This window comes from Colias philodice, chromosome 16 (assembly GCF_061535455.1).
Source record: "Colias philodice isolate Cphi_HAF_F1 chromosome 16, ilColPhil1 Martin Lab GWU primary, whole genome shotgun sequence".
Classification (NCBI taxonomy): Eukaryota; Metazoa; Arthropoda; class Insecta; order Lepidoptera; family Pieridae; genus Colias; species Colias philodice.
Window position 1 is genome coordinate 5,756,453 of NC_143101.1, and position 23,753 is coordinate 5,780,205.

At 32.5% G+C, this 23,753-nt stretch overlaps 5 protein-coding genes across 6 annotated transcripts; 2 read left to right on the forward strand and 3 right to left on the reverse strand.

The window, feature by feature from the left end:
* The first annotated feature begins 1,786 nt into the window (after positions 1-1,786).
* On the forward strand, positions 1,787-6,211 carry LOC149481671 (uncharacterized). The gene is made up of 5 exons (XM_089704816.1): positions 1,787-2,106; positions 2,536-2,647; positions 3,492-3,614; positions 3,952-4,188; positions 4,354-6,211. The coding sequence occupies exons 1-5, from the start codon at positions 1,948-1,950 to the stop codon at positions 5,433-5,435; spliced, it is 1,713 nt and encodes a 570-aa protein (XP_089560942.1). The 5' UTR covers positions 1,787-1,947; the 3' UTR covers positions 5,436-6,211.
* A 46-nt stretch (positions 6,212-6,257) lies between these two features.
* LOC149481672 (uncharacterized) lies at positions 6,258-10,633 on the reverse strand. Of its 2 annotated transcripts, XM_089704838.1 has the most exons (9): positions 10,250-10,631; positions 9,902-10,020; positions 8,767-8,892; positions 8,283-8,472; positions 8,061-8,197; positions 7,735-7,831; positions 7,437-7,473; positions 6,995-7,183; positions 6,258-6,595 (listed from the first exon to the last, which is right to left on the reverse strand). In XM_089704838.1, exons 1-9 carry the CDS (start codon positions 10,545-10,547, stop codon positions 6,562-6,564), a joined length of 1,227 nt encoding a protein of 408 aa, XP_089560964.1. In that variant the 5' UTR covers positions 10,548-10,631; the 3' UTR covers positions 6,258-6,561. The 2 variants fall into 2 exon arrangements, with proteins under 2 accessions (XP_089560964.1, XP_089560965.1); XM_089704839.1 differs by lacking the exon at positions 8,767-8,892 and having other exon boundaries at positions 10,250-10,633.
* Positions 10,634-10,879: 246 nt separating this feature from the next.
* Positions 10,880-15,418, forward strand: Stoml2 (stomatin like 2). Its single transcript, XM_089704837.1, has 8 exons — positions 10,880-11,041; positions 11,122-11,238; positions 11,937-12,144; positions 12,579-12,767; positions 13,061-13,216; positions 13,996-14,111; positions 14,837-14,965; positions 15,096-15,418. The coding sequence occupies exons 1-8, from the start codon at positions 10,994-10,996 to the stop codon at positions 15,363-15,365; spliced, it is 1,233 nt and encodes a 410-aa protein (XP_089560963.1). The 5' UTR covers positions 10,880-10,993; the 3' UTR covers positions 15,366-15,418.
* On the reverse strand, positions 15,403-22,719 carry LOC149481674 (maspardin-like). Its single transcript, XM_089704847.1, has 5 exons — positions 22,457-22,719; positions 22,131-22,371; positions 21,818-22,047; positions 16,573-16,821; positions 15,403-16,238 (listed from the first exon to the last, which is right to left on the reverse strand). The coding sequence occupies exons 1-5, from the start codon at positions 22,553-22,555 to the stop codon at positions 16,095-16,097; spliced, it is 963 nt and encodes a 320-aa protein (XP_089560973.1). The 5' UTR covers positions 22,556-22,719; the 3' UTR covers positions 15,403-16,094.
* On the reverse strand, positions 19,731-21,630 carry LOC149481675 (uncharacterized). Its single transcript, XM_089704848.1, has one exon. The coding sequence runs from the start codon at positions 21,264-21,266 to the stop codon at positions 20,421-20,423; it is 846 nt and encodes a 281-aa protein (XP_089560974.1). The 5' UTR covers positions 21,267-21,630; the 3' UTR covers positions 19,731-20,420.
* Positions 22,720-23,753: the final 1,034 nt, after the last annotated feature.

Sequence of the window (23,753 nt, forward strand, 5' to 3'; positions counted from 1 at the left end):
TTTTTATGGAACTTTGTACAATTATATAGTTTAAACATCAGAATAACATATAGGCTACAATTTACCGCGAGAAAATAACTCATTCCCACAGGAAAAAATTGGTAAAAGTTTAAAATAAATTGCTTCAAATAAAACAAATAAACATTTATTTTTTTAACAACATTTTATTTCGATACTTAATTATCAAATTACAATATTTATTATTTAAAATAGATTCCACCTTAAACTTGTGGCACAGCATCTCTGCAAAGCACTTTACTTTTCTTCCCGTCTGATTAAAAATGATTTGAACAAGGCCGAGAATGTTTTGAAGGCTTCCAATTTTCCCTGTGCTATAGCTTTAACCCAAACATCTTTTAATTGTTCTCAAGCCAGAAACCTGCAAATAACAATAAAATCCATACTTAAATAACTTTTTTCTCCTAACCTATTTGATTTAAAGCAGTCATTATCAAAGTACCTTAGCAAAGTACGTATATTTCGTTTATATTAAAGTATCGATAATTGCACAACACTATGGAAGTAATATTTTGCATTATCTCTCAAAAAGAAGCTAATTATGATTTCATTTCAATGATCAAGGGTAGATAAAACATAGATGATTTGGAAAATAACGTAAATTCACTGATTTATAATACAATTAGCCAAAAATTGATCAAAATCACTAACCTGTGATATGATAAATTCCTATCTTCATCCGATTTCCCACTACTATGGCTTTTACAGCCGTAAGCAACACAAGCCATTTTATCTTTAGTCAATTTTCTTTTCATAAAATAACAAATTAAACTAAAACACTCGTTTTTCACTTCAAAAATAATAATTAAAATCACCATGCGTCAGTGACCAGACTGGTCACTGAAACAAATTGACATGGGCACATGTCATTTCAAACTGCCGAACTGACATATATCTGTCCTCTTTTTTCGCATGACATTTTGCCATAAGCCAAAAAGGCCAAACTAGTGCTATATTGTTCAATTAATTGTTACTTCTCCAGGCTTGATAATTGCTCCGAGGCGTAGGTAGTTGTCAGTTTTGTTGAAAACGGTTCAAATTATTTGCGAATTTATTGGTTTTAGTGTTGAAATATGGGTAAAACTATAAAGAGTGCTTTTATTTATAATGATTAGTAAATACAAAGAGTTACAATAATTATGTAGTAAATACAAAAAAAATAATGTAAGTCAAATGTTATATTGAAAGGGCTACCACATCCTTTAATAACTTTTAAATCCTGATTTGTTGTGTACCTAATGTACCCATATACTATGATCACCTGAATACCAAAAGTATAAAATTTTTTTTTCCTATCTAAGCCGATGTTACCAGGTCCCATCGACCACACAACCACGGTCGATGCCAGGTCCATATTTTTTAAATTTGCCGCCCTTTACTGGGTTCAGCTTTGGCTGGCCAGACTATATACTATAAGCTTATTCGTATTACACTAGACAAGCTCATAGTATACACTAGACAAGCTCTTACTGACATTACGTTTAAATTATAATATGTGCTCTGTGCATTAAATAATAAATACTCTACAAATGTGTCTACAAATTACAGAGCTCTGCTTTGGCTTACATCTGCCTATAATTGTAAATTGAATTCTTTCGTGATGATATCTCTACGGACTTATCCGCAGAAGTCTTTGCCTTTGCCATAAAGTTTTTACAAATTACAATCGTAACTAATACCTAATCTGTGATTACAATTGACTGTCGACTTAATCTGTGCTGTTGTCTGTTGACATTTGCTCGTGGCTATGGCCTATGATGGCTATTATGGAATTTTATATGAATTCTGAATGCTGAAAAATTGCTGAATGCTCAAGCATTCCTAGTTATTTCTAAGTTGTAATAACATTATCGCAATACATTATAATAAGAACTAAGTATTTTATGGAAAATCTAATAGTTTTAATGTAATTATAGACAAATTTAAATAATGGATTCGGATTTAGTAAAACATGAAAATGTGGAGTTAATAGGACGCTGTAAGTGTTGTTTGGATGACGTTAATCTCAAAACTTTATGGGAAGAATATGATAATGATGGTCAGGTAGAGGTTTATGGCGCGATGGTTGAAGAATGCTATTCTTTGAATGTAAGTTAAATTTATATATCTGTATTATCATATTATTGTTTACACCAAATTCCAAACAAAAAATTTAAACTGATTTTAAATTCTTTACACTAAAATTATTCTAATACTTGGTTTATGAGATAATTTTAGGACCAAAAACAAAGGTCTGTTCAAGAATTGTCTAATCACTAACGTTTTAAGGTTATCGGTACTAGCTTTCCGCAATCGGCTTTGCCCGCATGATTAAAGCATAGTTCCCGTTCGCGTGCAACCTTTCCAGTATCCTATGTCCTTTCTCAAGTCTCAAGCTATTTCTGTTTCAAATTTTATCCAAATTGGTTCAGTGGTTGAGGTGCGAAGAAGAGACAGACTGAGTTACTTTTGCATTTCTAATATTATTTAGGATAGTAAGGGTTTTAATTCATTTGCTTATATTAATTATAATTTCAGTGGGAAAGAAAGGATCGAAATGAATTTATATGCAGTGCATGCATAGTGCGTTTACGGGATGCTCTTAACTTTAAAAGGGAGATTATTGCATCTGACCAAGTGCTTCAGCAAGGTATAAATTTCATTTATTTATACTGTAGAATCCTTTATTATGACTCTGGTTATATTGACCAACCGCTTATTATGACGGATTACACAGCAAATTTTGATTTTCACATAAAATTCTTTACAAAAAGTTGGATAAAATTACTTCGTTTATAGTGACATGTCGTTTATTGTGACCAATTTTTCATGAATTGTCCGGTTAGTGACCGAAATGATTTCTCACACTTTCAACAGTGTTTGGGAGAATTATGTGATATCTGACGATGGACAAAGCTCACGCTTTTTTTGTAATTTGTCTCAATGTGTAGTTATCTCTATTATTTTTCTCCATATTGAAATAAATAAATACTAACAAAAATAGAGATGTTTATTTTCTAACAAAATGCTTAGTATGACGTCTGCTTATTATGACATGTTTGATATTTCCCTTCAATGTCATTATAAACGGATTCCACTGTTTATATTATTGATATATAATGTATAATTATGTAGTAATACTTTTTGTAAATATTCTTAATAATTAATAGATACTAGATTAAAATCGTTTAGTTCTAATAAAATCTTTAATTTACAACTATTTCTAACTAGGGATAATGTGTTGTAACTTGTAATGGAAAATGGGTTTTAACTGTAATATATATAATATATTAGGAACTAGCGGTCCGCCCCGGCTTCGCCCGTGGTACATATTTATGTTTTCTCTACATAATAACCATCCTGGTACTTCAAGGAATATAATAAAAAAAGAATTATCGAAATCGGTCCACCCGTTCTCGAGTTATGCGCTTACCAACACATTTTGCGATTCATTTTTATATTATAGATGATTAAAAAACACTTTCACCTTACAGTGCAATTGGAATTCAAAAATAATATTAGTGTGGATGTCAAAGTTGAATCTTCAGAGGACATTGATGAATATCATGATGTAGAATACTTGGAGTTAGAAGGTGATAATTCTGCTACAACTGAAGGTAAAAATACTAAATTGTTATATTATAATACATATTTGAAAAATTACTTTAACTCATTAACATCAATTGTATTAATATAAGTTGTCCCAAACATAAGTCAATCATAGCTCAGGTGTTTTTCATAGAATTCAAAATAAAAATGTTAATATATAAATGTTATAAGATAAAATATAAATATACAGATCTTACTGTTATCTATATCTCTCATCTCTTATATAACTGTAAAATTGAGTGAAAAGACATTACTATATGAATAGAAACAAATTTGAGAAATCTATGGATGAATGTTTGCAAGCCAGTGAGTAACCCAGGTAATAATGTTTTTTACGCATTTTAGCAAAAGCATGTGAGATAGCTACAGAACTGCCTAGTCGTAAATGGCCAAAAAAGAGAAAAGGTGCAGATCGCTTGAAAGTTTACAAAAAATACACGCAGCTTGAGCTTAGAGAAGCAATGGACGCAGTGAAAAGTGGCAAGATGACCCGCGGCGAAGCTTCTGAAATTTACAACATTCCTAGGAATACTATCACCAACAATTTGAATAAATACAATGCATTGATTGAAACTCAAAATGGTGAGTGCTTGATATATTATTATCTGTCTTGCTATGGTGTCGCTAGGTTTGAGGAGAAAGGACAAAATTGTTTTGATTATAATTTTTGGTACCTACTAAAAAGATATTGTATATATTTAACTTTACATTAGGTACTTACTTATATAATATCTACTTTATTTCTAGATTCCACGGAGGAAACTTCCAATAAGGAGAAGAATTTTAAGCTCATTGAAGAGATTAAAGCACTGCTAACATTAACAAATGCCATACCATTCAAAACCAAAACCGCAAAATACTATTGTGCATATTGTTCTACAGATGGACCTATGTTTGAAGATGGTGATGAATTACGAATTCATACCATAAATGAACACAGTGAACATAGAACATACAATGTTGACCATTTCATGAGACCTTACTGGCTCAATGAAATACTCAAACTTGATGTTGATAACCTCTCATGCAATTTATGTGAAACAAAGTTGCCAGACTGGAATGGAATGTTCCAGCACTTTTCTAATGAACACGAAATTGAATTTGATGAAGCCTATACAAGAGTTGTTCCATATATAATAAGGGATAACATCAAATGTGTATTATGTAATGAAGCCTTTAATAATTTCCATCAGCTAGACGGCCATATGAATGCCCATTACAATAACTATATATGTTACGAATGCGGCGATACATTTGTAGCGTCCAGCAGATTAGAAAAACATGTTCAAGTGCATAGTAAGGGAAAATTTCCATGTGATGAATGCGGAAAAGTGTTTTCACTGCAAAAGTATCGTGTAAAACATACCAATTTAGTACATCGACAGAATGTATTGAAGTGTCAGTTTTGCCCTGAAAAATTCAGCACTGCAGTGCTGCGAGAATTGCATCATGTTGAAAAGCATAAAGATCAAATTAAGGAATATACATGTGAGTTCTGCGGTACGGTGTTCAATTATAAGCCGAATTTCATAAAACATTTGCAAAGGAAGCACAGTATTGAGAAGAACAATAAGTGTGAGGTGTGTGATAAGTCATTTAGTAAAAAATATGAATTACGTCTCCACATGTTGCGACACAAGCAAAATAAGAAATACGTGTGCACTGTGTGTGGTGAAGGTTATAGGAGAAAGGCTAATTTTAACATTCATTTTAAAATTCATCAGAAAGAAAATGTTGAACAAATTACATTAAATGAAGACGAAGAACAAATTACATTAAATGAAGATGAAGAACAAATTACTTTTAAAGAAGAGGAACAAATTGAGTAATTAAAAAGAGTTGATATATACAATATTAATTTTATTAAAATAAGCCAAATAGAGACTGGATTGAATGGACCGGAATCCTTTGGGTATCACTATTGTATGAACTTTATACAATGTAAGGAATATATTTACAGTAAAAAGTAAAGTGGGTTATATTTATTGTGAGTCTATATTCAAAATTAAATACAAATACATATAGGTATTTCTCGCCAACATTGCCATGTGCTAATGTCATATTATAATACCTCTCGATTTCAAAAGGTTTGTTACTGTATTTAAACCAAGTTATACATACTTTTTTAAATTGTCATACATGCAGTGTTCGTAATTTGATATCTTAAAGTTCCTTGGCATTAATACATATTTTTATATATATGTAGATAGGTTTTCAAAGAAATCAATTGTTGCAATTTACCATATATTTTTTCACATCTAATGTTTATCCAAAGAAAATGTGTAATAGGTATAACACTGTTATCTGTTTCAAATATGATGTAAAAATTTGCATACAGACAAGATATGTACCTAATAGGTTATGGTGTTCTGAAGTGAAACTTCTTTAGGCGCGTTGAGAGTAAAATTTCAAGGTCGCGTCATGACAATACCGTCACGTCGTGTGAGTGGCGACGATTTTGGTATCTTTGAATCTTTCCAAAGAAGTTTCACTTCTGACACGTGTGCTCGGCGTCGGCCCACACGTCTTTTTTATATATATTCAGAAATAAATTATAAATGAAATGAAGAACAAATGGTAAATGTTGGGCGGGTGTTTATTTTTTTTTTTAATATTAAACATAAACACATTACATATAATATTATGTAAGTATTGTAAATATAAGTTAACTGTTAAATAAATTTGTTGTAAAACGTAAGAGTTTTCTTTTAATCTATTCCCTACCGTCACTTACACGTACCGATAATGTATTTCCTGTAAATCATATGTATTGCTTTTTTTTAGCTTCTCGTCCCACCTCATCAACACCAAAATTGCGGCCGTTATCTTTGATGCCTCTCGATGGTTTAGTCACTAGCATAATCTATTAATTCTATTAGAGTATATTTTTTTTCTTATATTTATCTTCTTCGATTTTATATTTTAAATTTATACTATCTGCAGTTTATGGCTTAACTACTTCAAATCTATACGCCATAACGGTGTTTTTCTGAAAATAAAAATGTTTAGGTACTTATATTTTAATAGGTATGTATGTATTTTTTTTGTAAACGAAAATATACAGGGTGTAGGTAATCGTTAAGTGTGCACACGCGATTATTCCGTAACTATTGCAGATATAAAAAAACTTTAAACTGATATCGAAAGTAATTAACCTAATGAGTAAAATGGCCATAATTAATTTTTAAAATAAAACGTGAAATATCCAGGAAGGAAGGTACTTATTACATACAGTGTACAGTAGGTACTATTGCAATTTATAGATAATAATGCTTTGATTAACAGTTAGCTGATATTTTTATCGACGCTTTTGACGCGCCGATACTCTATCTAGGGAGTATATAATCAAAGTAATAATGCTATTAACATAAGTCATTGAAAATCTTACAGTTTTTTCATATCATCTATGTTAAGATTGCCAATTAAATCGTCTTTTCCTTGGCATCGATTTTTCCATTGTTTTGTTGGCTTATACAAAGTGGAAAAAGCTTCACGCTCTCTTTTAAAATTATCTCCTTTATTTCTGGATGTGTTATCTAGAATAAAATTTAGATCCAATGTTTCTGTACAGTTGTCACTGAAAATAAATGATAAGCTATTATAGACCGTAGTACCTAATGTTGATAGAAAATCATTTAGAACAAAACAAAGTCGCTTCCCGCTGAATGTCCGTCCCTTACTTTGTATAATTAGATCTAGAATTTTGAAGAGGTTTTTTTTATTAGATAAAGTGGTACAAAGTGAAAAACAATTAGTTATGTAGGTATAGGTAGGTATATAAAGTTTTACATATTATGTAGGGCGGAATGCGAGTACATATTTTATCTTACCTCAAGTCTACTTTTAAGAATTCATCCATTCCGAACTCTGCAACCAAACACAATAAGTATCTATTAATTTATTAAATTATTAAAAAAAAAGAAATTATCTGTCTATATATGGTTCTAAGATGGTTCATGTATTTGACGTGAAACACGCCGTCTAACTGTGGTATTATAGTTTTCAAAATGGATGAGCCGATTTGTGAGGCGTTTTTAATCGAAAATCCTAGGTATTATCAATCCTATCAATCAAGATGCTTTAAAATCAAAGTATGATAGACTTTACATAAATAGGAGAACGTTGTACCTTGTTCATTCGATTTATTTCCTTTTGCAACTGCAGCATAAGTTCCATTCTTACATAATCTAGTTCTAGCTTTTGTGTTTGTGTCACTAATGCTTTCCTGAAATTGTAATCGCAAAAATTATATTAAATTACTGAACTCTGTTTTATGAATTTTTTTATGTGATTAGTTACTTAATATTCCTTTTATGTATAAATGCAAATTAAATCGGATATTTTGTATAACGAATTTTTTTTTACACGATAGGTATCATTGGAATCTCGATTCATGTTCGACTTCGAACTTCTAATTAATTTACTACGTTTTCATTTTGTTTCCAGCTACTTACCTTGCTAATTTGCTTAGGATTTTTAATTTTTCTTTTGTTTTCTCTCCACTTGTTAAGAGCTACTTCTTGGCATCTTTTTAAATTCGTATATTCGACATACCATTGTGTGTGTGCCTTTACATCTTCGACTTTTACTCCTTGAACGTAAAAATACGGATTTTTTTAAATAAAACAAGTTAAACTCCTAGTTATTTATTAACTTTAATTTAATGAATACCATACCAAATATCTTTTGTAGAACTTCGTCTTGAAATCTCATGTAAGAAACCTCTGAAAATGGCGGTGTTTCAAATACTTCGTCGCAGTTGTAGTGTTTGTTCCAAATATTTACAAAAATATTATGATTATATTCATCCCATCCACCATAACGGTTACAACTGTTTTTCATGAATTCTTGGAATCGTTGAACTTCCTTAAAATTAAAAAAAAAATTAAAGTTTTTAGTTCGGATGTATTACTGATAGAGTTTTTAACACGCATATATTAGCTTCACTTGTATGTTGTTAGTAAGTTTGTATATTGTAACCGATTCAAGCTTAAGACTAGAACTATATTTTGATCCAGTTTAAACGGACGGTTTTAATTCAAACTTTGCGAACTTCCTATCAAAGATCGGTGACAATATAATAATTTCACATGTTTTACCGTGCTTTTTAGATTTTTAGAACTATGCATTGATATTAAATTAAGTGTAGCTTAGACTTACAACACATTTAAAAGGTGAATTTATAATGGCTCGCACCGGACTTGGCACAACTTCGTTGTAATGAGGTTTTGGGTGTACTTTTGTCTGCATTTTAATATACTTTTGATTATCTGGTTTTTCTTGGATCTAAAACCAATTTAATATGGAAAAATTACAAATAAGTAATAATATAACTTTATTACGTATAAATTATGGGGATACGATTTTTTTTCTGTGCAAAAATGGCGAATCGGAAGTGGATTAATTTTTGATGATAAAGTTATTCTATGTAGATTAGTCTGGATTAAAAATAACTAATATCCCAAATTACACCTTAACTGGTGCAGTCGCTTAGGCCTGAAGAAGAGGCAGACAGAAGAAGATACAGAATTATATTTATTCTGTATCTTCTTCTGTCTGCCTGCATTTATAAAGGATTGCTGTACCTAGCTTTTTTATTACTTACCTACTGAAATTAAACAGATGGATTGAATGAAATCAACCCAAAGGCCAGAACTAAAATTGGATATCAAATTTTCGTTTCGTTAATATCTTATATACCTATATAAAATTCTCGTGTCACAATGTTAGTCTGCATACTCCTCCGAAACGGGTGGACCGATTCTCATGAAATTTTCTGTGCATATCGGGTAAGTCTGAGAATCGGCCAACATCTATTTTTCATATGTACCACGGGCGAAGCCGGGGCGGACCGCTAGTCTTATCTTATATATAAAATTCTCGTGTCACAATGTTAGTCTGCATACTCCTCCGAAACGGGTGGACCGATTCTCATGAAATTTTCTGTGCATATCGGGTAAGTCTGAGAATCGGCCAACATCTATTTTTCATATGTACCACGGGCGAAGCCGGGGCGGACCGCTAGTAATATATAAAATTCTCGTGTCACAATGTTAGTCTGCATACTCCTCCGAAGCGGGTGGACCGATTCTCATGAAATTTTCTGTGCATATCGGGTAAGTCTGAGAATCGGCCAACATCTATTTTTCATATGTACCACGGGCGAAGCCGGGGCGGACCGCTAGTACATAGATACTTAAATTAAAATCAAAAAGGTATAGTATCTATAGGCAAGAATAAATTAGAATATTCATGATTAATTTTCAATGATATTAATAAGTCGGTACATAGTTACCTGCTTTACAATTTCTTGCTCAGCAACTTTTAATAAATTTATTTCTTTACCTATATAATTTTTAAAGGATTTCATTTTTTCATCCAAGTCAAATATATCTTTTTTGATATCGTCGATATCTGGAAGAAATTTATGGGTAAGTAATTAGTTAAAGTACCTACACTTTATATTTATGCGATATTGTATGCTGGCGCAGGTAAGTAATTAAGTATGTAGTAAATATAACAAAGCTATTTATTTCAATTTGAGATAGTGAATTAAGTATAATATTATTTCAAATCTAGACTCCATTTTATTCTTATTAGGTACCACCATATTTTTACTGAAAAAAGTGGAGCATATTCCTACCTATGTTCTTCAAGGTTTCATGATCGTTTGTAATCGCTTTCACATCTTCAAATAGATTTTTAATTTCAGCATAAGTTTTCTTTATCTTATTTATATATTTTTTAAGGTCCAAGTGCATATTGTTATGGGAGCATTCAAATTCTTCGTTATCACACTTTCCCGGGTTTTTATTTGCAGCGGCTGTTAAAATTTCCTCCTGGATTTTTAATCTTCTTAATTTCGCATAATAATTTCCACCATCCTCTACGGTACCAAAAGTTCTACTTAATTTAGACTCCGACGTAGAGCTACTATCCATATTTTAAAATTATCAATGTAATATAATAATCAGTAAATATTCATTTGTAAAATATCGATCAAACAACATCGTAGCGTGCGTCGCGTCGGTCGTATAGGGTTTAAGCATGGTTAAGCAAGGGTTAAGCTGCTTTTGAATTTTAAAGATTAATATTGAATAGTTGCTTACTTTTTTCTTTCTTTTAGGTATATCAGATATGGTATGTCTTAAATTTTACAATAATTATACTAATTTATTATTTTTTATTTTCGCTTTCTTCATTTGACCAATATTTTTGTGAGCATCGAGCAAAACGTTTCCGAGACTGCAGATTGTAAATGTCAATCGTGAAATGTCAAATGTCAAATAGATTTCACAAAGTCGGCGGGCTATCAAGAATGGATTTATTGATTGTGTTTAAAAAGCTTTAAATTATTAAAAGATATTTGATAACATAATTTGCAAACATGTTTACGCGTTCTAGATTGTTTCTGTCTAAGGCCTTCTCTTTAAAAGTTTGTAATCTAAAAATTTAAGTGTTGTTCTTTTCGTGTCTCGGATATAGATATTTTAACTTAAACTTTGTATATTACAGAATGTGATTAATGTTGAATATCAAAATGATGGCAGATTCCTATATAGTGTCGCAGCAGCACGATATCGTTCGACAACACCCCTTAATACTATAATCATGTTCGTACCACAACAAGAGGTTAGTTTGATATTTGTTAGAATTGAATTCAAAGATTATATTATGTAAATCTACCTAAAATAATTAATAGTTTATATTCTCGCTCAAGTAATCACTTCTGAGGATTGTGGTAGAATATTTATTAAATAATTTATGTTTCTTATTGGAATTCAGTTAACGACTTAAACGGCTTTGTTTCTAGCTAAATAACAACAATAATCTAAAATCATTGTTATTAAAATTTAACACTTATCTTAGGAATCTTATTTTATTTTGTTATAAATGCCTAATTTGATGCTAAATATTATGAAAGAATAGCATTATTATTAGACAGTGTGCGCACGAGCAACTTTGTCTCCGCAACTATTTTGTCTCCGCAACTATTTTGTCTCTCCACCCATGGGCTAGTATGAAAGTGCGCGCACGTAGCGACGCAACTCCCCATACAATTGATGGGAGAGACAAAATAGTTGCGGAGACAAAGTTGCTCGTGCGCGCTCGCTCTTACATAACAATTTCCAGTTTTTCATACTGGAAAGTTAATACTTAATCTAAATAGACAAATTTTTTTATGCAATTGATCAATGTATAGTTTATTACTTTTTATTTCAAGTTGTATTTAATATATTTATTATAATCAAATGTAATTAAAATTAATCTATGTACTTCACTTAAACTTTAAGATTACATAAAATATAAACTATATAATCTATTTTTAGGCTTGGATTGTTGAAAGAATGGGAAAATTTCACAGAATACTGGATCCTGGTTTGAACATATTATGGCCAATTGTAGATAAAATTAAATATGTTCAGAGTTTGAAAGAAATAGCCATTGATGTTCCCAAGCAAAGTGCCATCACTTCCGACAATGTTACTCTTAGCATTGATGGTGTGCTGTATTTGAGGATAATAGATCCTTATTTAGGTATAATTTTATTTTTTTACTAACTTTTTGTAAAGAATTGAAATTGTTTAGGTTTAATATTTTATTAATATCCCATTTACACAAGATAAGCCAACAATTATGAATTAATTAGACTGCTCACAATAAGTATATGCTCAATATTTTATTAACTTTTTATTGTATGCATGTATTTTAAATACTTATTGGGGAGTTGTAAATTGCTTTATATATTACTAGTGGTCCGCCCCGGCTTCGCCCGTGGTAAATATTTCGCAATAAAAGGTAGCCTATGTCCTTTCTCGGGTATCAAAATATCTCCATACCAAATTTCATGCAAATTGGTTCAGTAGTTTAGGCATGATTGAGTAACAGACAGACAGACAGAGTTACTTTCGCATTTATAATATTAGTATGGATTATGACTAAAATATAACTAAAAAGAATTGATATTTCAGCATCTTATGGAGTTGAAGATCCAGAGTTTGCTATCACACAACTTGCTCAAACTACAATGAGGTCTGAATTGGGAACGATTTCTCTGGATAAAGTGTTTAGAGAAAGGGAATCTCTGAACGTTTCTATTGTGGATTCAATAAATAAAGCCAGCGAGGCTTGGGGCATTACCTGCTTACGATATGAAATAAGTAAGTATAGTGCAACTGTTTTAGAATGAATATAATAGGTATTAAATAAAATTTATTTTATGTTAATACCAAATTGTATTTTACTTGTCATTTACATCTTTTGAGTTGAAGAGTTTAAAAAAGTAAATAAATAATTCAGTAAAATCCAGTAGCTTTTGCATTAATGAAAACTTGCACACTAAACTATAATTATTAATATTTTTAGATTTAAAATGATTATGAATTAACAACATAGAAACTAAATTGCAAATCTTTGCTATCAACGAAATATTAATTCAAATTGAACATTATAGGGGATATCAAACTACCATCTAGGGTGCATGAAGCTATGCAAATGCAAGTGGAAGCTGAGCGAAGAAAGCGCGCCGCCATCTTGGAATCAGAAGGAGTCCGTGCAGCAGATATTAATGTTGCTGAGGGTAAACGGCAAGCAAGGATCTTGGCGTCTGGTAAGTTCTAATTTTTGAAGTGAAAACTTCTTTAGCGGCGTTGGGTATAACATCTTAAACTCGCGTCAGGACACGTGGCCTGATCGAAAATGCGTAAGACGGTTTTTTTTAGCCCTTATATTCCATGCATAAGATGGATACCATTCCAAAATATCAAACATGCTGAACGTTAATAATCAAGTTTTCACTTCTGCCGGCACTCCCGGAGTGCAACCCATCTTTTTTAAATAAAACAAATAGTAATAGAATAAATAGTTGATGCTATAGAAAGTCAGTATGTAATAAGTATCAGATTTGTAAATGTTATTTTCAATTATATGTATGTATAGTCGATGATAAAATTTCTGTGGTATACACTATACAGCTGAATTTAACACCATAAGGACTTTTAAGCAGATTTTAATACTGTTTATTGTAGAACCCTTGAATTAAAAAAAATATTTCTCAAAGTGAACACAACCAAAAAAAAAGAAAGAATACCAAATCGAAATCGGTCCTAACGCGTCATCGCGAGATTCCATGTCGGACGAAAATATAGAGGGATATATTATATAGTATACTAGAGGTCCGCCCCGGCTTCGCCCGTGGTATATATTTCGCAATAAAAGGTAGCCTATGTCCTTTCTCGGGTATCAAAATATCTCCATACCAATTTTCATGCAAATTGGTTCAGTAGTTTAGGCGTGATTGAGTAACAGACAGAGTTACTTTCGCATTTATAATATTAGTAGTGGATACTATGAGTTGTGGCATGGAATAGTTGAAATAACATGTTACAGAGGCGGAGAAGCAAGAACAGATCAACAAAGCGTCTGGAGAGGCGCAGGCGATGCTCGCGATCGCGGAAGCGCGCGCTCGCGGGTTGCAGCGCGTCGCCGCCGCGCTTGGTGCACCCGTGAGTCATTTCAATATAATAAATGTATGCGTGTACTAGAGTACACACGTAAGAAGTGAAACTTCTTTATGATCATAAAAATGTCACGAGTTTGGCGTAACGCAAAAATGTCACGCGTACGGCGTAACGCAAAAATGTCACGCGTACGGCGTAACGCAAAAATGTCACGCGTACGGCGTAACGCAAAAATGTTACACTAAATTTTTGTCCAACCCCGATAAAGAAGTTTCACTTCAATAAATTTAAAGGGGTTTCTCTATAAAATATTTTTTAAGCTATTGCATAGCTTCTATCGCGGGCCTTGAGCGCGGGGACCGAATCCAGAAATTCCGTAACGAAAAAACCTCACGCTCCCCACTCCGACGGGCGCGGAGGTGTGGCTTGAAGCTTTACCGCGGCAGTCCCCGAGTGCCACACGTCTTTTTTTGTAATGTTTATTCTTCGAACTAGATAAAGAATCAGCAACCAAAAACTACAAACATTTGCGGACAGTTTTAAGTTCATTTTTATTTAGTATTGTGTATTTAGTTAGTTATGATCAAAGTATTGATATGATATGGGTGATTTGCCATATTTCAACAGTGTAATGAGGACTGGCTTCCGAAATTTCGCATTGTATTTATACTAAGAAGTGGGATAGGTATTTCTGCTCCATAGTGTTTGCAAGAGAAATTCATATTGCCCTAGAAAGTTTATTTCTCAAACGAAATACTCTATTTTTACAGGATAGCAAACACGCAGCGTCATTTTCTATAGCCGAACAATATGTTGCGGCGTTCAACAAACTAGCAAGAACCAACAATACACTTATTCTACCGGCCAATGCGGGTGATGTCTCGAATCTTGTTGCTCAGGTATGGTTATACAGATGCAAAAAAAAAGTTTTTTCTTGTTAGCTAGCACAAAAAAATGTTTTGTGCAATATGTACTTAATTTTTTTTTGTTATATTTCATTTATCTATTTTATATCCATTTTATTTGCAGGCCATGTCAATATATTCAACAGTAACGGCCCACAATAACCAGGTATCACGTCCGCACGGCGAACCGATTATTCCAGAAATAATGGCGGAAGACCCTCTCTTTAAATTAAATACACTTAACGAGAGAGGCACAACCCTAGCCGGCCAACCGGTCCCCGAAGAATCTAACGACTTGGCGGAATATTTCTCTGATGATGAAGAAAGGGAAAAAGCGTTACAGGCACAAAAAGAGAAGAAAAAATTGCAATCCATAGAATTCAAAGAAACATAGAATTGTTAAGTTTAGAGATGCTTGTTATTAAATAAAAGTATTTAAAAGTTTCACAGAGTCTTTATTTAATAAACTTACAAAACGCGTCATATAACTATAATAACATAATTATTTTTGATATTTTTGACTGTAAACATCAAAATGTTATATTATAGATTCTAGCTGCTACTGCATTTTGTTTACATGAAGGTCATACTCAAAACTAGTATAACTTGGCCTTATTGTAACATTTAATCCTTATTTCCTAATTGTCTGCAGTTATTTTTGTAATGATCTACATCCTGACTCAAAAATTTGAGCTTGATATAAAGTGCATATAAACCTTATTATGTAATTGTGATGTTATTGTCTTTAAAAATTTACCTCAACTATGATATAACTATATTTATCTTATTGGAATGTAATTTTTTATTCACACTTTAGAAATAAATTGTATAGCATTCTAATTAAGCAAACATAGGTTAAAATAGGTTACTATTGAAAATTGAATGAATATTTTATCTTTGTGAGACAGATTAGCATAGGGATCATCAAAGTCAAATATAAATAAACTATACATACAACTTACTTAGATAATAACAATAACATAGATTTAAACATTGTGTCCTTCAAGTTATGCATAGGAATTGTCAATATTAGTATACATATAAAAATGACTATTGCTACATCAAAGTAGCTACATATAGTAAAATGCAGATTTAAATTCGGTTTTATTAAAAATATGCAGTTTCAAGATATCTTGACCATCTTATCCCTTTGATTAAAGTAGCTAACTGTGCCTTCTTCATTGCTCATTTGGTTCTGATTGGGCATTTTGTGTAAACTCAGATATGATGCAGAAATATCTGTGCCATCAAATTGCCTTAAATGTATCTGTAAAAAATGACATGGTTAAGAAAAACTAAGCATAAATCCACAAGAAACTAAACATATTCAGTTATTGGGGCGTTTTTAAGGACTAGAAAAAATTCGTTCACGATGGATGATCGATTCACGGGGGATTCGAAGCCGCGTTTTTTTGCCATAATATGGCAACACCTATACCTCGGCCAATAGTGAATCGGCGATATCGATTTTTTTGATTCTTAAAAAAATACTCATTTATACAGCATTGAAAGCAATAAAACTAAATACTCCATTCAATTATTCTTAAAAAAAACTTATGTAGTATTAAATAAATGTCTATTTGTCGTAATGAGTTTCTTACCAGTAAATGCAAGTTGACCTCATCACTTCTACTCAAGTATGGGAAGTTGCCGCCGCTTTTAAGATGGGCTAGTTTAGCTTGCGGATATGATTTGTAAAGATCCTCACGAACCCTTGAACTAAGCGCACTTTCATCCCAAACATCCATAATTGTTATTGGTATATCATAAAGTTTTTGTGGCTGAATGTAGCATGGCGTACAATTCAGTGTTAACCTTGATGCCAATTCTGATTGTGTTAAAGATTCAAGCTAGAACAAATACAAGATAGTTGGACAATTAATACAAAGTCTTTTCCAATTATTTTTAAGTATCTTGTTCGCAAGTTTAATTTAGTAATGAAGGGTAGAAAGGAACTTAATGGACACGGTGATTCATCAAATTAAATTATATTATTCCTCTACTTATTCTTGACTTATTCCTTATCATGGTAGTGTATCATATAAATAATTATTTATTCCAATGTACATAGATTAGTGTTACAAAACAAGTGAATAAATATTAAAAATCTTAATGGCATCTGAACAAACAAGTTTTTCTGACATTTGGAAGTATGAGTAAAGTATTTTATCAGTACGTCAGCTATTTAATATTTATAAGTAAATTCATTAGTATATTATATTATGTACTGATAAAACAAAATTTAGATAATAATAACAAGTTGTTTACATATAATTCAACACTTATTCTCATATCGTTTTATATTTAAGTATTATTAAGACAATCACTATAACTTATTTTTAGTATTAAATATGTAAATAGATTATAATTAATGTATTCCAGGAAAAGCCAAACATAAATTGACCTGTCTATGTCTAGTAAATTAAAAACTATTTAAATACCAGTAAATCAAATGATGTAACTTATTATGAAAATTATACTTCTAGAATACATATTCAATGCTTGCAAGTATTATAAAACTATGAATGCACCATACCAATTTCAATTTATTGTTATTAAAAAAGAGTACATCATTTTAGGGGCTTGTTATGTGCGGGTGTAATAAAAGATGTAATAACTACGCAAAGGTTATATTTCTTTAACTACATATATTTATTCGGTATGTAATTAATATTCGACCTAATGCGACCAACCCGCGTCCCGACAAGCCCTTAACTAACTGTGCATAACGCACAAACTGTTTATATACGAGTTACCGTGTGAACCTATGGTGGGAACTTTCTTACTAGGTACTACACTTGAAATATTTCGGTAACTCGTAAATTGGCTTGTCGTCGCTACATCATTCCCCCCTTAAAATAAAAAAGGTATACAAGTAAAAAAAATCTTACAATAAAATTAAACAATAAACAAAGGGGTATATATAAAGTGTCGCTATATAAGGTTACAAAATGTTTACAATATAAAGTATAAAAAATGTTCACAATATAAATCAATCATAACGTATACAAGTGGTTAAAAGTTAACACCTAATTTCGTCAAACTATTTACGTTATTACAAAAACTTGCGTTGGTTCTTCTAAGTGGCGTGCGATAATTGTTACACGTCATCTAACACTTAGTAACATTAACATTTCAAATCTCAATACGTTCTTTACACTTGTATCGTTTAATATTACAAAGGCTATTACTATACACTCATAAGCCATAAATCAAAAGTACTTAAATTTCTAAGTAGTAAACATTTCAATAAAAACTCAACACAAACATAAATTTGAAATACCATACTAAACGTTATACAATTAATAATGAACTCGTTTCAAATTTCATAAGTGCTATTATTTATTAAATACGATGTGTTGATTACTAAGTATTTATTATACATTTCTAAGAAGACTTAAGAATACTTATAATCATCGTAATTCTAATAAATATAAAATAGTGGAAAAAATTACAAATACAATACTATTACCTAAATCGTACTGGTAATCGTATAGCTCTTCCACTACGCGTGGTATGTGTATTAGGCAATTCGCTACTTGGAATTAGTAACGGAACCTTAGTATCTGCCCCAGATGTCGTATCACTATCATCATTCAAATAATATGCAGGTTTTAGACGGTCTACAGATATTCTAACTTTCCTGCCAGTCATTTGAATATAAAATACCTTTTCCTCTCGACTCAACACACGATAAGGACCGTCGTATGTTGGTTATAAAGGCTTACGTACTGCGTCGTTTCTTACAAAAACATAATCGCACTTTTCTAAATCGGGGTGTATAAATATGTTCCGTCTTTTCATTCTGCCTAATAGCTACTGACTGATATTTCCTAATAGAGTCTCGTAATTTACTTACATATTCAAGACTGCTATCTAATTCAAAACTCGATTTTTTATCGTAATAATCACCTGGTAATCGTAAAGTTGTTCCGTACGTTATTTCTGCTGCGCTTATGCCGGTATCACTTCTTACTGCTGTTCTAAGTCCTAGCAACACAGTTGGTAATTCCGTAACCCAAGATGATGATATATTGCATAAACGAGCCGTTAATGCCGCTTTAAGCGACCTATGCCAACGCTCTACCGCCCCGTTACTCTGTGGGTGGTAAGGTTAAGTTATTAATACCTAATAACTTCATTAGTGTAGCAAATAATTGACTTTCGAATTGGCGTCCTTGATCGCTTGATAGCTTTTCGGACAACCAAAACAAGAGATCCATCCTTCATATATTACACGCGAAACCGTTTCAGCAGTTATATCTCTCGTAGGAAAACATTCTGGCCATCGCGTCCCCCTGTCACTATGGTTAGGCAATACGTCCTAAAACCTTCGGGTGAAGTGGGTAAAGGTCCAATTAAATCAACATGAATATGTTCAAACCTATCGCACTGCGGAAACGATCCTAAACCTTACACTGTATGTCGATTAACTTTCGATCGTTGACATTCAATGCATGTTTTAGCTTTTAACCCATTGGCCAACGTGACGAATCATATTTGGCCAATAAAAACGATTTTGAATCAATTTGCGTGTAGTCCTTATTCCGGGATGACATAAATTATGTACACTATCAAAAGCAATACGTCGAAATTTATCAGTCAAATAGGGTCTAATTTTATCATTATCTAAATTACAATATATAAATGTTCCACTTTCCGGTAACATTATTTTCTTTAACCTATTAGAAACGTCATTCGAATTTGATAATTGTAACATATAAGAATCCTTTTGTTGATTCTTAGCAAGTTTCGCGTAATCTATTACAGTGGGACAACTTATTGTTGCGACTCGTGATAACGAATCCGCAACGACATTATCTTTCCCACTTACGTGCCTCAAATCCGTTGTGAACTCACTAATGAATATCAAGTGTCGTGTACGTCTGGGTAACTCTTTCTCGCTATTTACTTTAGAAAATGCATAAATTAACGGTTTGTGATCCGTATACACCGTTAACTGTCGTCCTTCGACCATATTCCGAAAATGACGAATAGCTAAGTAAATTGCTAATAACTCCCTATCATACGTACTATACTTGCGTTCAATCTTAGATAGATTCTTAGAAAAATAACCTACATGAGTATCCGATGCGTCCGTCATAAGTGCGAGCGATGCATCGGCCCTAGGGTGCTAAAAAAATCTGCACCTTATAAACAAAAACATAAGTTGAGTTACCTCGGCGATAAAAAATAATGACCATTTATACGGTCGCCGTAAACTAAGATCTAAAGTCATTAACTTAGTACCAAATGTCTTAATTACACTAAACTACACTTTATAATCACTACACAGTACACTCACTCGCGGATTGGTTATTTTTCGACACTGGTAAAACTGAAACATTAGCGCCGGTGTCCACTAAAAACTTAAGATTACTTTTTCTATCTCTTATACACAGGCGTTTATTTACGGTGGAACAGACATCCGCCTCTGTCTGCACCGTATTTAGTTTTTTTGTTGGCTCTCCTGCTGCTTCTGCCACGCACAAGGTTGAATGCACTTGCTGGCGTTGTGCTTATAGCGGTAATGGTAATAACATATCCAATTGGAATTTTTGTGTTTTGATATTCCTGTACGATCGCGACTTCGCGATGCGGAGCGATGCGTACGATTCCCATACTTTCGACCGCTAAACGATCTGCCTCTCGAGCCTGCAGATTCCAGCTGGTTTATCCGCTGCGTTAACTGTGTAATCTGTTCAACCAGCGTAGGTTGTATTGAGGATATTTTATCTCTGGCACACGATACCTCCTGTATCTCCGCGAAACGTGTCGTTTCTATAATTTTATCCGCCATGTTAGCTAATTTTTCTAAATCTTTTAATTCGCTAACTGTGAGGACTGCTTGCACAGCTGCGGGTAAATGTCCCATCCACAGCATCGTCAGTGTTTCGTCCGAGAATTTGTTTCGAGCCAGGTCTCGCATACGCCGTAACAGTTGGGAAGGCTTTTGTTCGCCCAACTCAAGCTCTTTTAATAATTTTTGTACCTGACGCACTTCAGATTCTTCATATAATACGAGCAACCGTGTTTTTAATGCTTCGTACTTCTTTGTATCGGGTGGTGTTAATACAATGTCGCTAACCTGCTCAACGTGTTCGCGATTTAATTTCGCTACCACCAGGTTATATTTCGATTCGTCCGCCAGCTTCTGATTCGCCACCACTGCTTCAAACTGCGCGAACCAAAGTCGTGGTGATTCTTTCCAGAAGTCTGGAATTCTACTCGACACAGTGATCTGCGCGAGAGCATTTTCACTCTCGTCCGCTCTAATTGGAACTGCCGGATTCATTTTGAATTAAATTTTTATTTAATCAATAAATTAAATAATCACTCAAACGAAATCTATGCAATTCACTATAATAATGTTCACTTTTCGTCGGGGGTCACCAATTTAGGGGCTTGTTATGTGCGGGTGTAATAAAAGATGTAATAACTACGCAAAGGTTATATTTCTTTAACTACATATATTTATTCGGTATGTAATTAATATTCGACCTAATGCGACCAACCCGCGTCCCGACAAGCCCTTAACTAACTGTGCATAACGCACAAACTGTTTATATACGAGTTACCGTGTGAACCTATGGTGGGAACTTTCTTACTAGGTACTACACTTGAAATATTTCGGTAACTCGTAAATTGGCTTGTCGTCGCTACATCATCATCATCAGCCCATCTACGTTCCCACTGCTGGGATACAAGCCTCCATAAGGGCATACCGGCCATAAGTGCGTACATTTAATCTAAATTCACAGGATAATTATAACAACTTCATCAATTGTAATAAGTACATTGATGTTATTCAACTATAAAATAATAAGTACAACAATAATTGCTTACCCTTTCAACCATAAAGTCAATTGATTCTGCTATTCTTTTGTCAACTTTATCCGCAACAAAATTTCCCATTAGCATTCTTTTTAATACCAAAGATGGTAAAAGCCAAAACAATGCAGCTGAATCATTATATTCAAACACGGAGGTATCTGTGAAGGTGTTACATAGTACAAGGGATACTACTCTAGGAAAGTTCTGTGTAAATTCTGCAAACTTCTGTGCCATAAATCCACCTAGAAATATAAATAGAAATGAAAAACTTTTCAAAATATTTTTTACTTTATCTATGTAACATTTTCTCTTCATGTTTACCTACCTAAGGATGTGCCGAAGATATGAACTTTATCCAATTCTAGATAATCAATGAGTTTCTTAAATCCATCACACCATTCTTTTATATTCCAGTATGGAGGAGACTCAACAGCTATAACACGAATACCTCGTGAGGCGAGCCCCATAACTTGCTTAAAAAATATATCAGCAGTACCCGAAACAGGTGGCAGGCATATTAGTGGACATGACAGAGACTTGGGTCCACAATCGAATATTTTCCAAGGCTAAAACAACATCACATCACATCATTAATAAAAATCGAGTAGAGATTAAACTAGGTCATTACATCTAAGATAGTGGTTTATTTACCTTGGCTCCATCGGAATCAACGACTATTTTACGCAAAGGAATACTACTTCGGAAACTTAAATATTCATTTGATTGCGACAAATCACACGAGAAACTCATGATTCACTAGTAGTTTAAAAAATACTACCAACCACAATAATATACAGTCTATAATAACGTGGAGCTAATCATTTCTCGTTAGTAAAAGTGGAAATCATAATTTGCTAGAATAAATATTGATATTTGATTTTGATATTCATTTGGCACTTGAGTTGAAATTGATAAAAATGACACTATCAAGTCAGTGTCACTGTCATACTCTGTCATATGTTGTTTAAATAAATGATACTAGCTTATTTGACTTAATATATTTTGTGATATTCTGTGGTGATATTATATTATTATTTAATTAAAAGATATGATAATTGACAATATTTTTTTTATTTAAAGAATAGTTTTGAGCAAATTACTACGCTATTTATACGCTACTTTACTCTACTTTTTACACTGGTAATATCCTAAATAAGTTTACAGGGTGTAATTAAGTGTGTATTATATTATAGAAATGTACGTAAAGGTATGTACACCATTTTAAAATAAAAGGAGAAATATCCTAAAAAATTACATAAGTAATTATTAATTTGATTCATATATCGTATATAGCCACATATAAAGCTATTGTAAAGTATAACTTATGTCCACTCCCTATAGTAAGGTATAATAATAAAAAAAAAAACAAAATGTTCCAAAATTAAATAACATTTTATTTCTCGTTGCTCAAATTGTTTTCTTAGATCTAGAAATTTCTATCATTGTGTGAGATTTTAATTTTCTCTTTCCATCACTCCAGAAATTCGGGCTAGTATTTATCCTATTTTGAAGTAACAACTTTAAGATTACCTTCCTATAAATAAATTTATTCGATAGTTTCAGGCATGCTGTGGAAAAATAAAGATGAAGAGATTTTTTTGAATGTCTTCAATGTATGGAATTTGACTCGTTACTCCTACCTTCTCAGGTATGAAACATTAGATATTAACAATAGATAATAGGTTTATTTTTGACTAGCTTTCCCCCGCGTTTTCAAAGAAAAACCCGCATAGTTCCCGTTCCCGTGGGATTTTCGTGATAAAACCTATCCTACGTGTTAATTTAAGTTACCTACCCTCTATGTGTGCTAAATTTCATTGTAATCGGTTCTGTAGTATTTGCGTGAAAGAGTAACAAACATACATACCTACACATACATCCATCCTCACAAACTTTCACATGTACCTATAATATTAGTAAGATAGGATAGTAGGACAGACAAAAGATA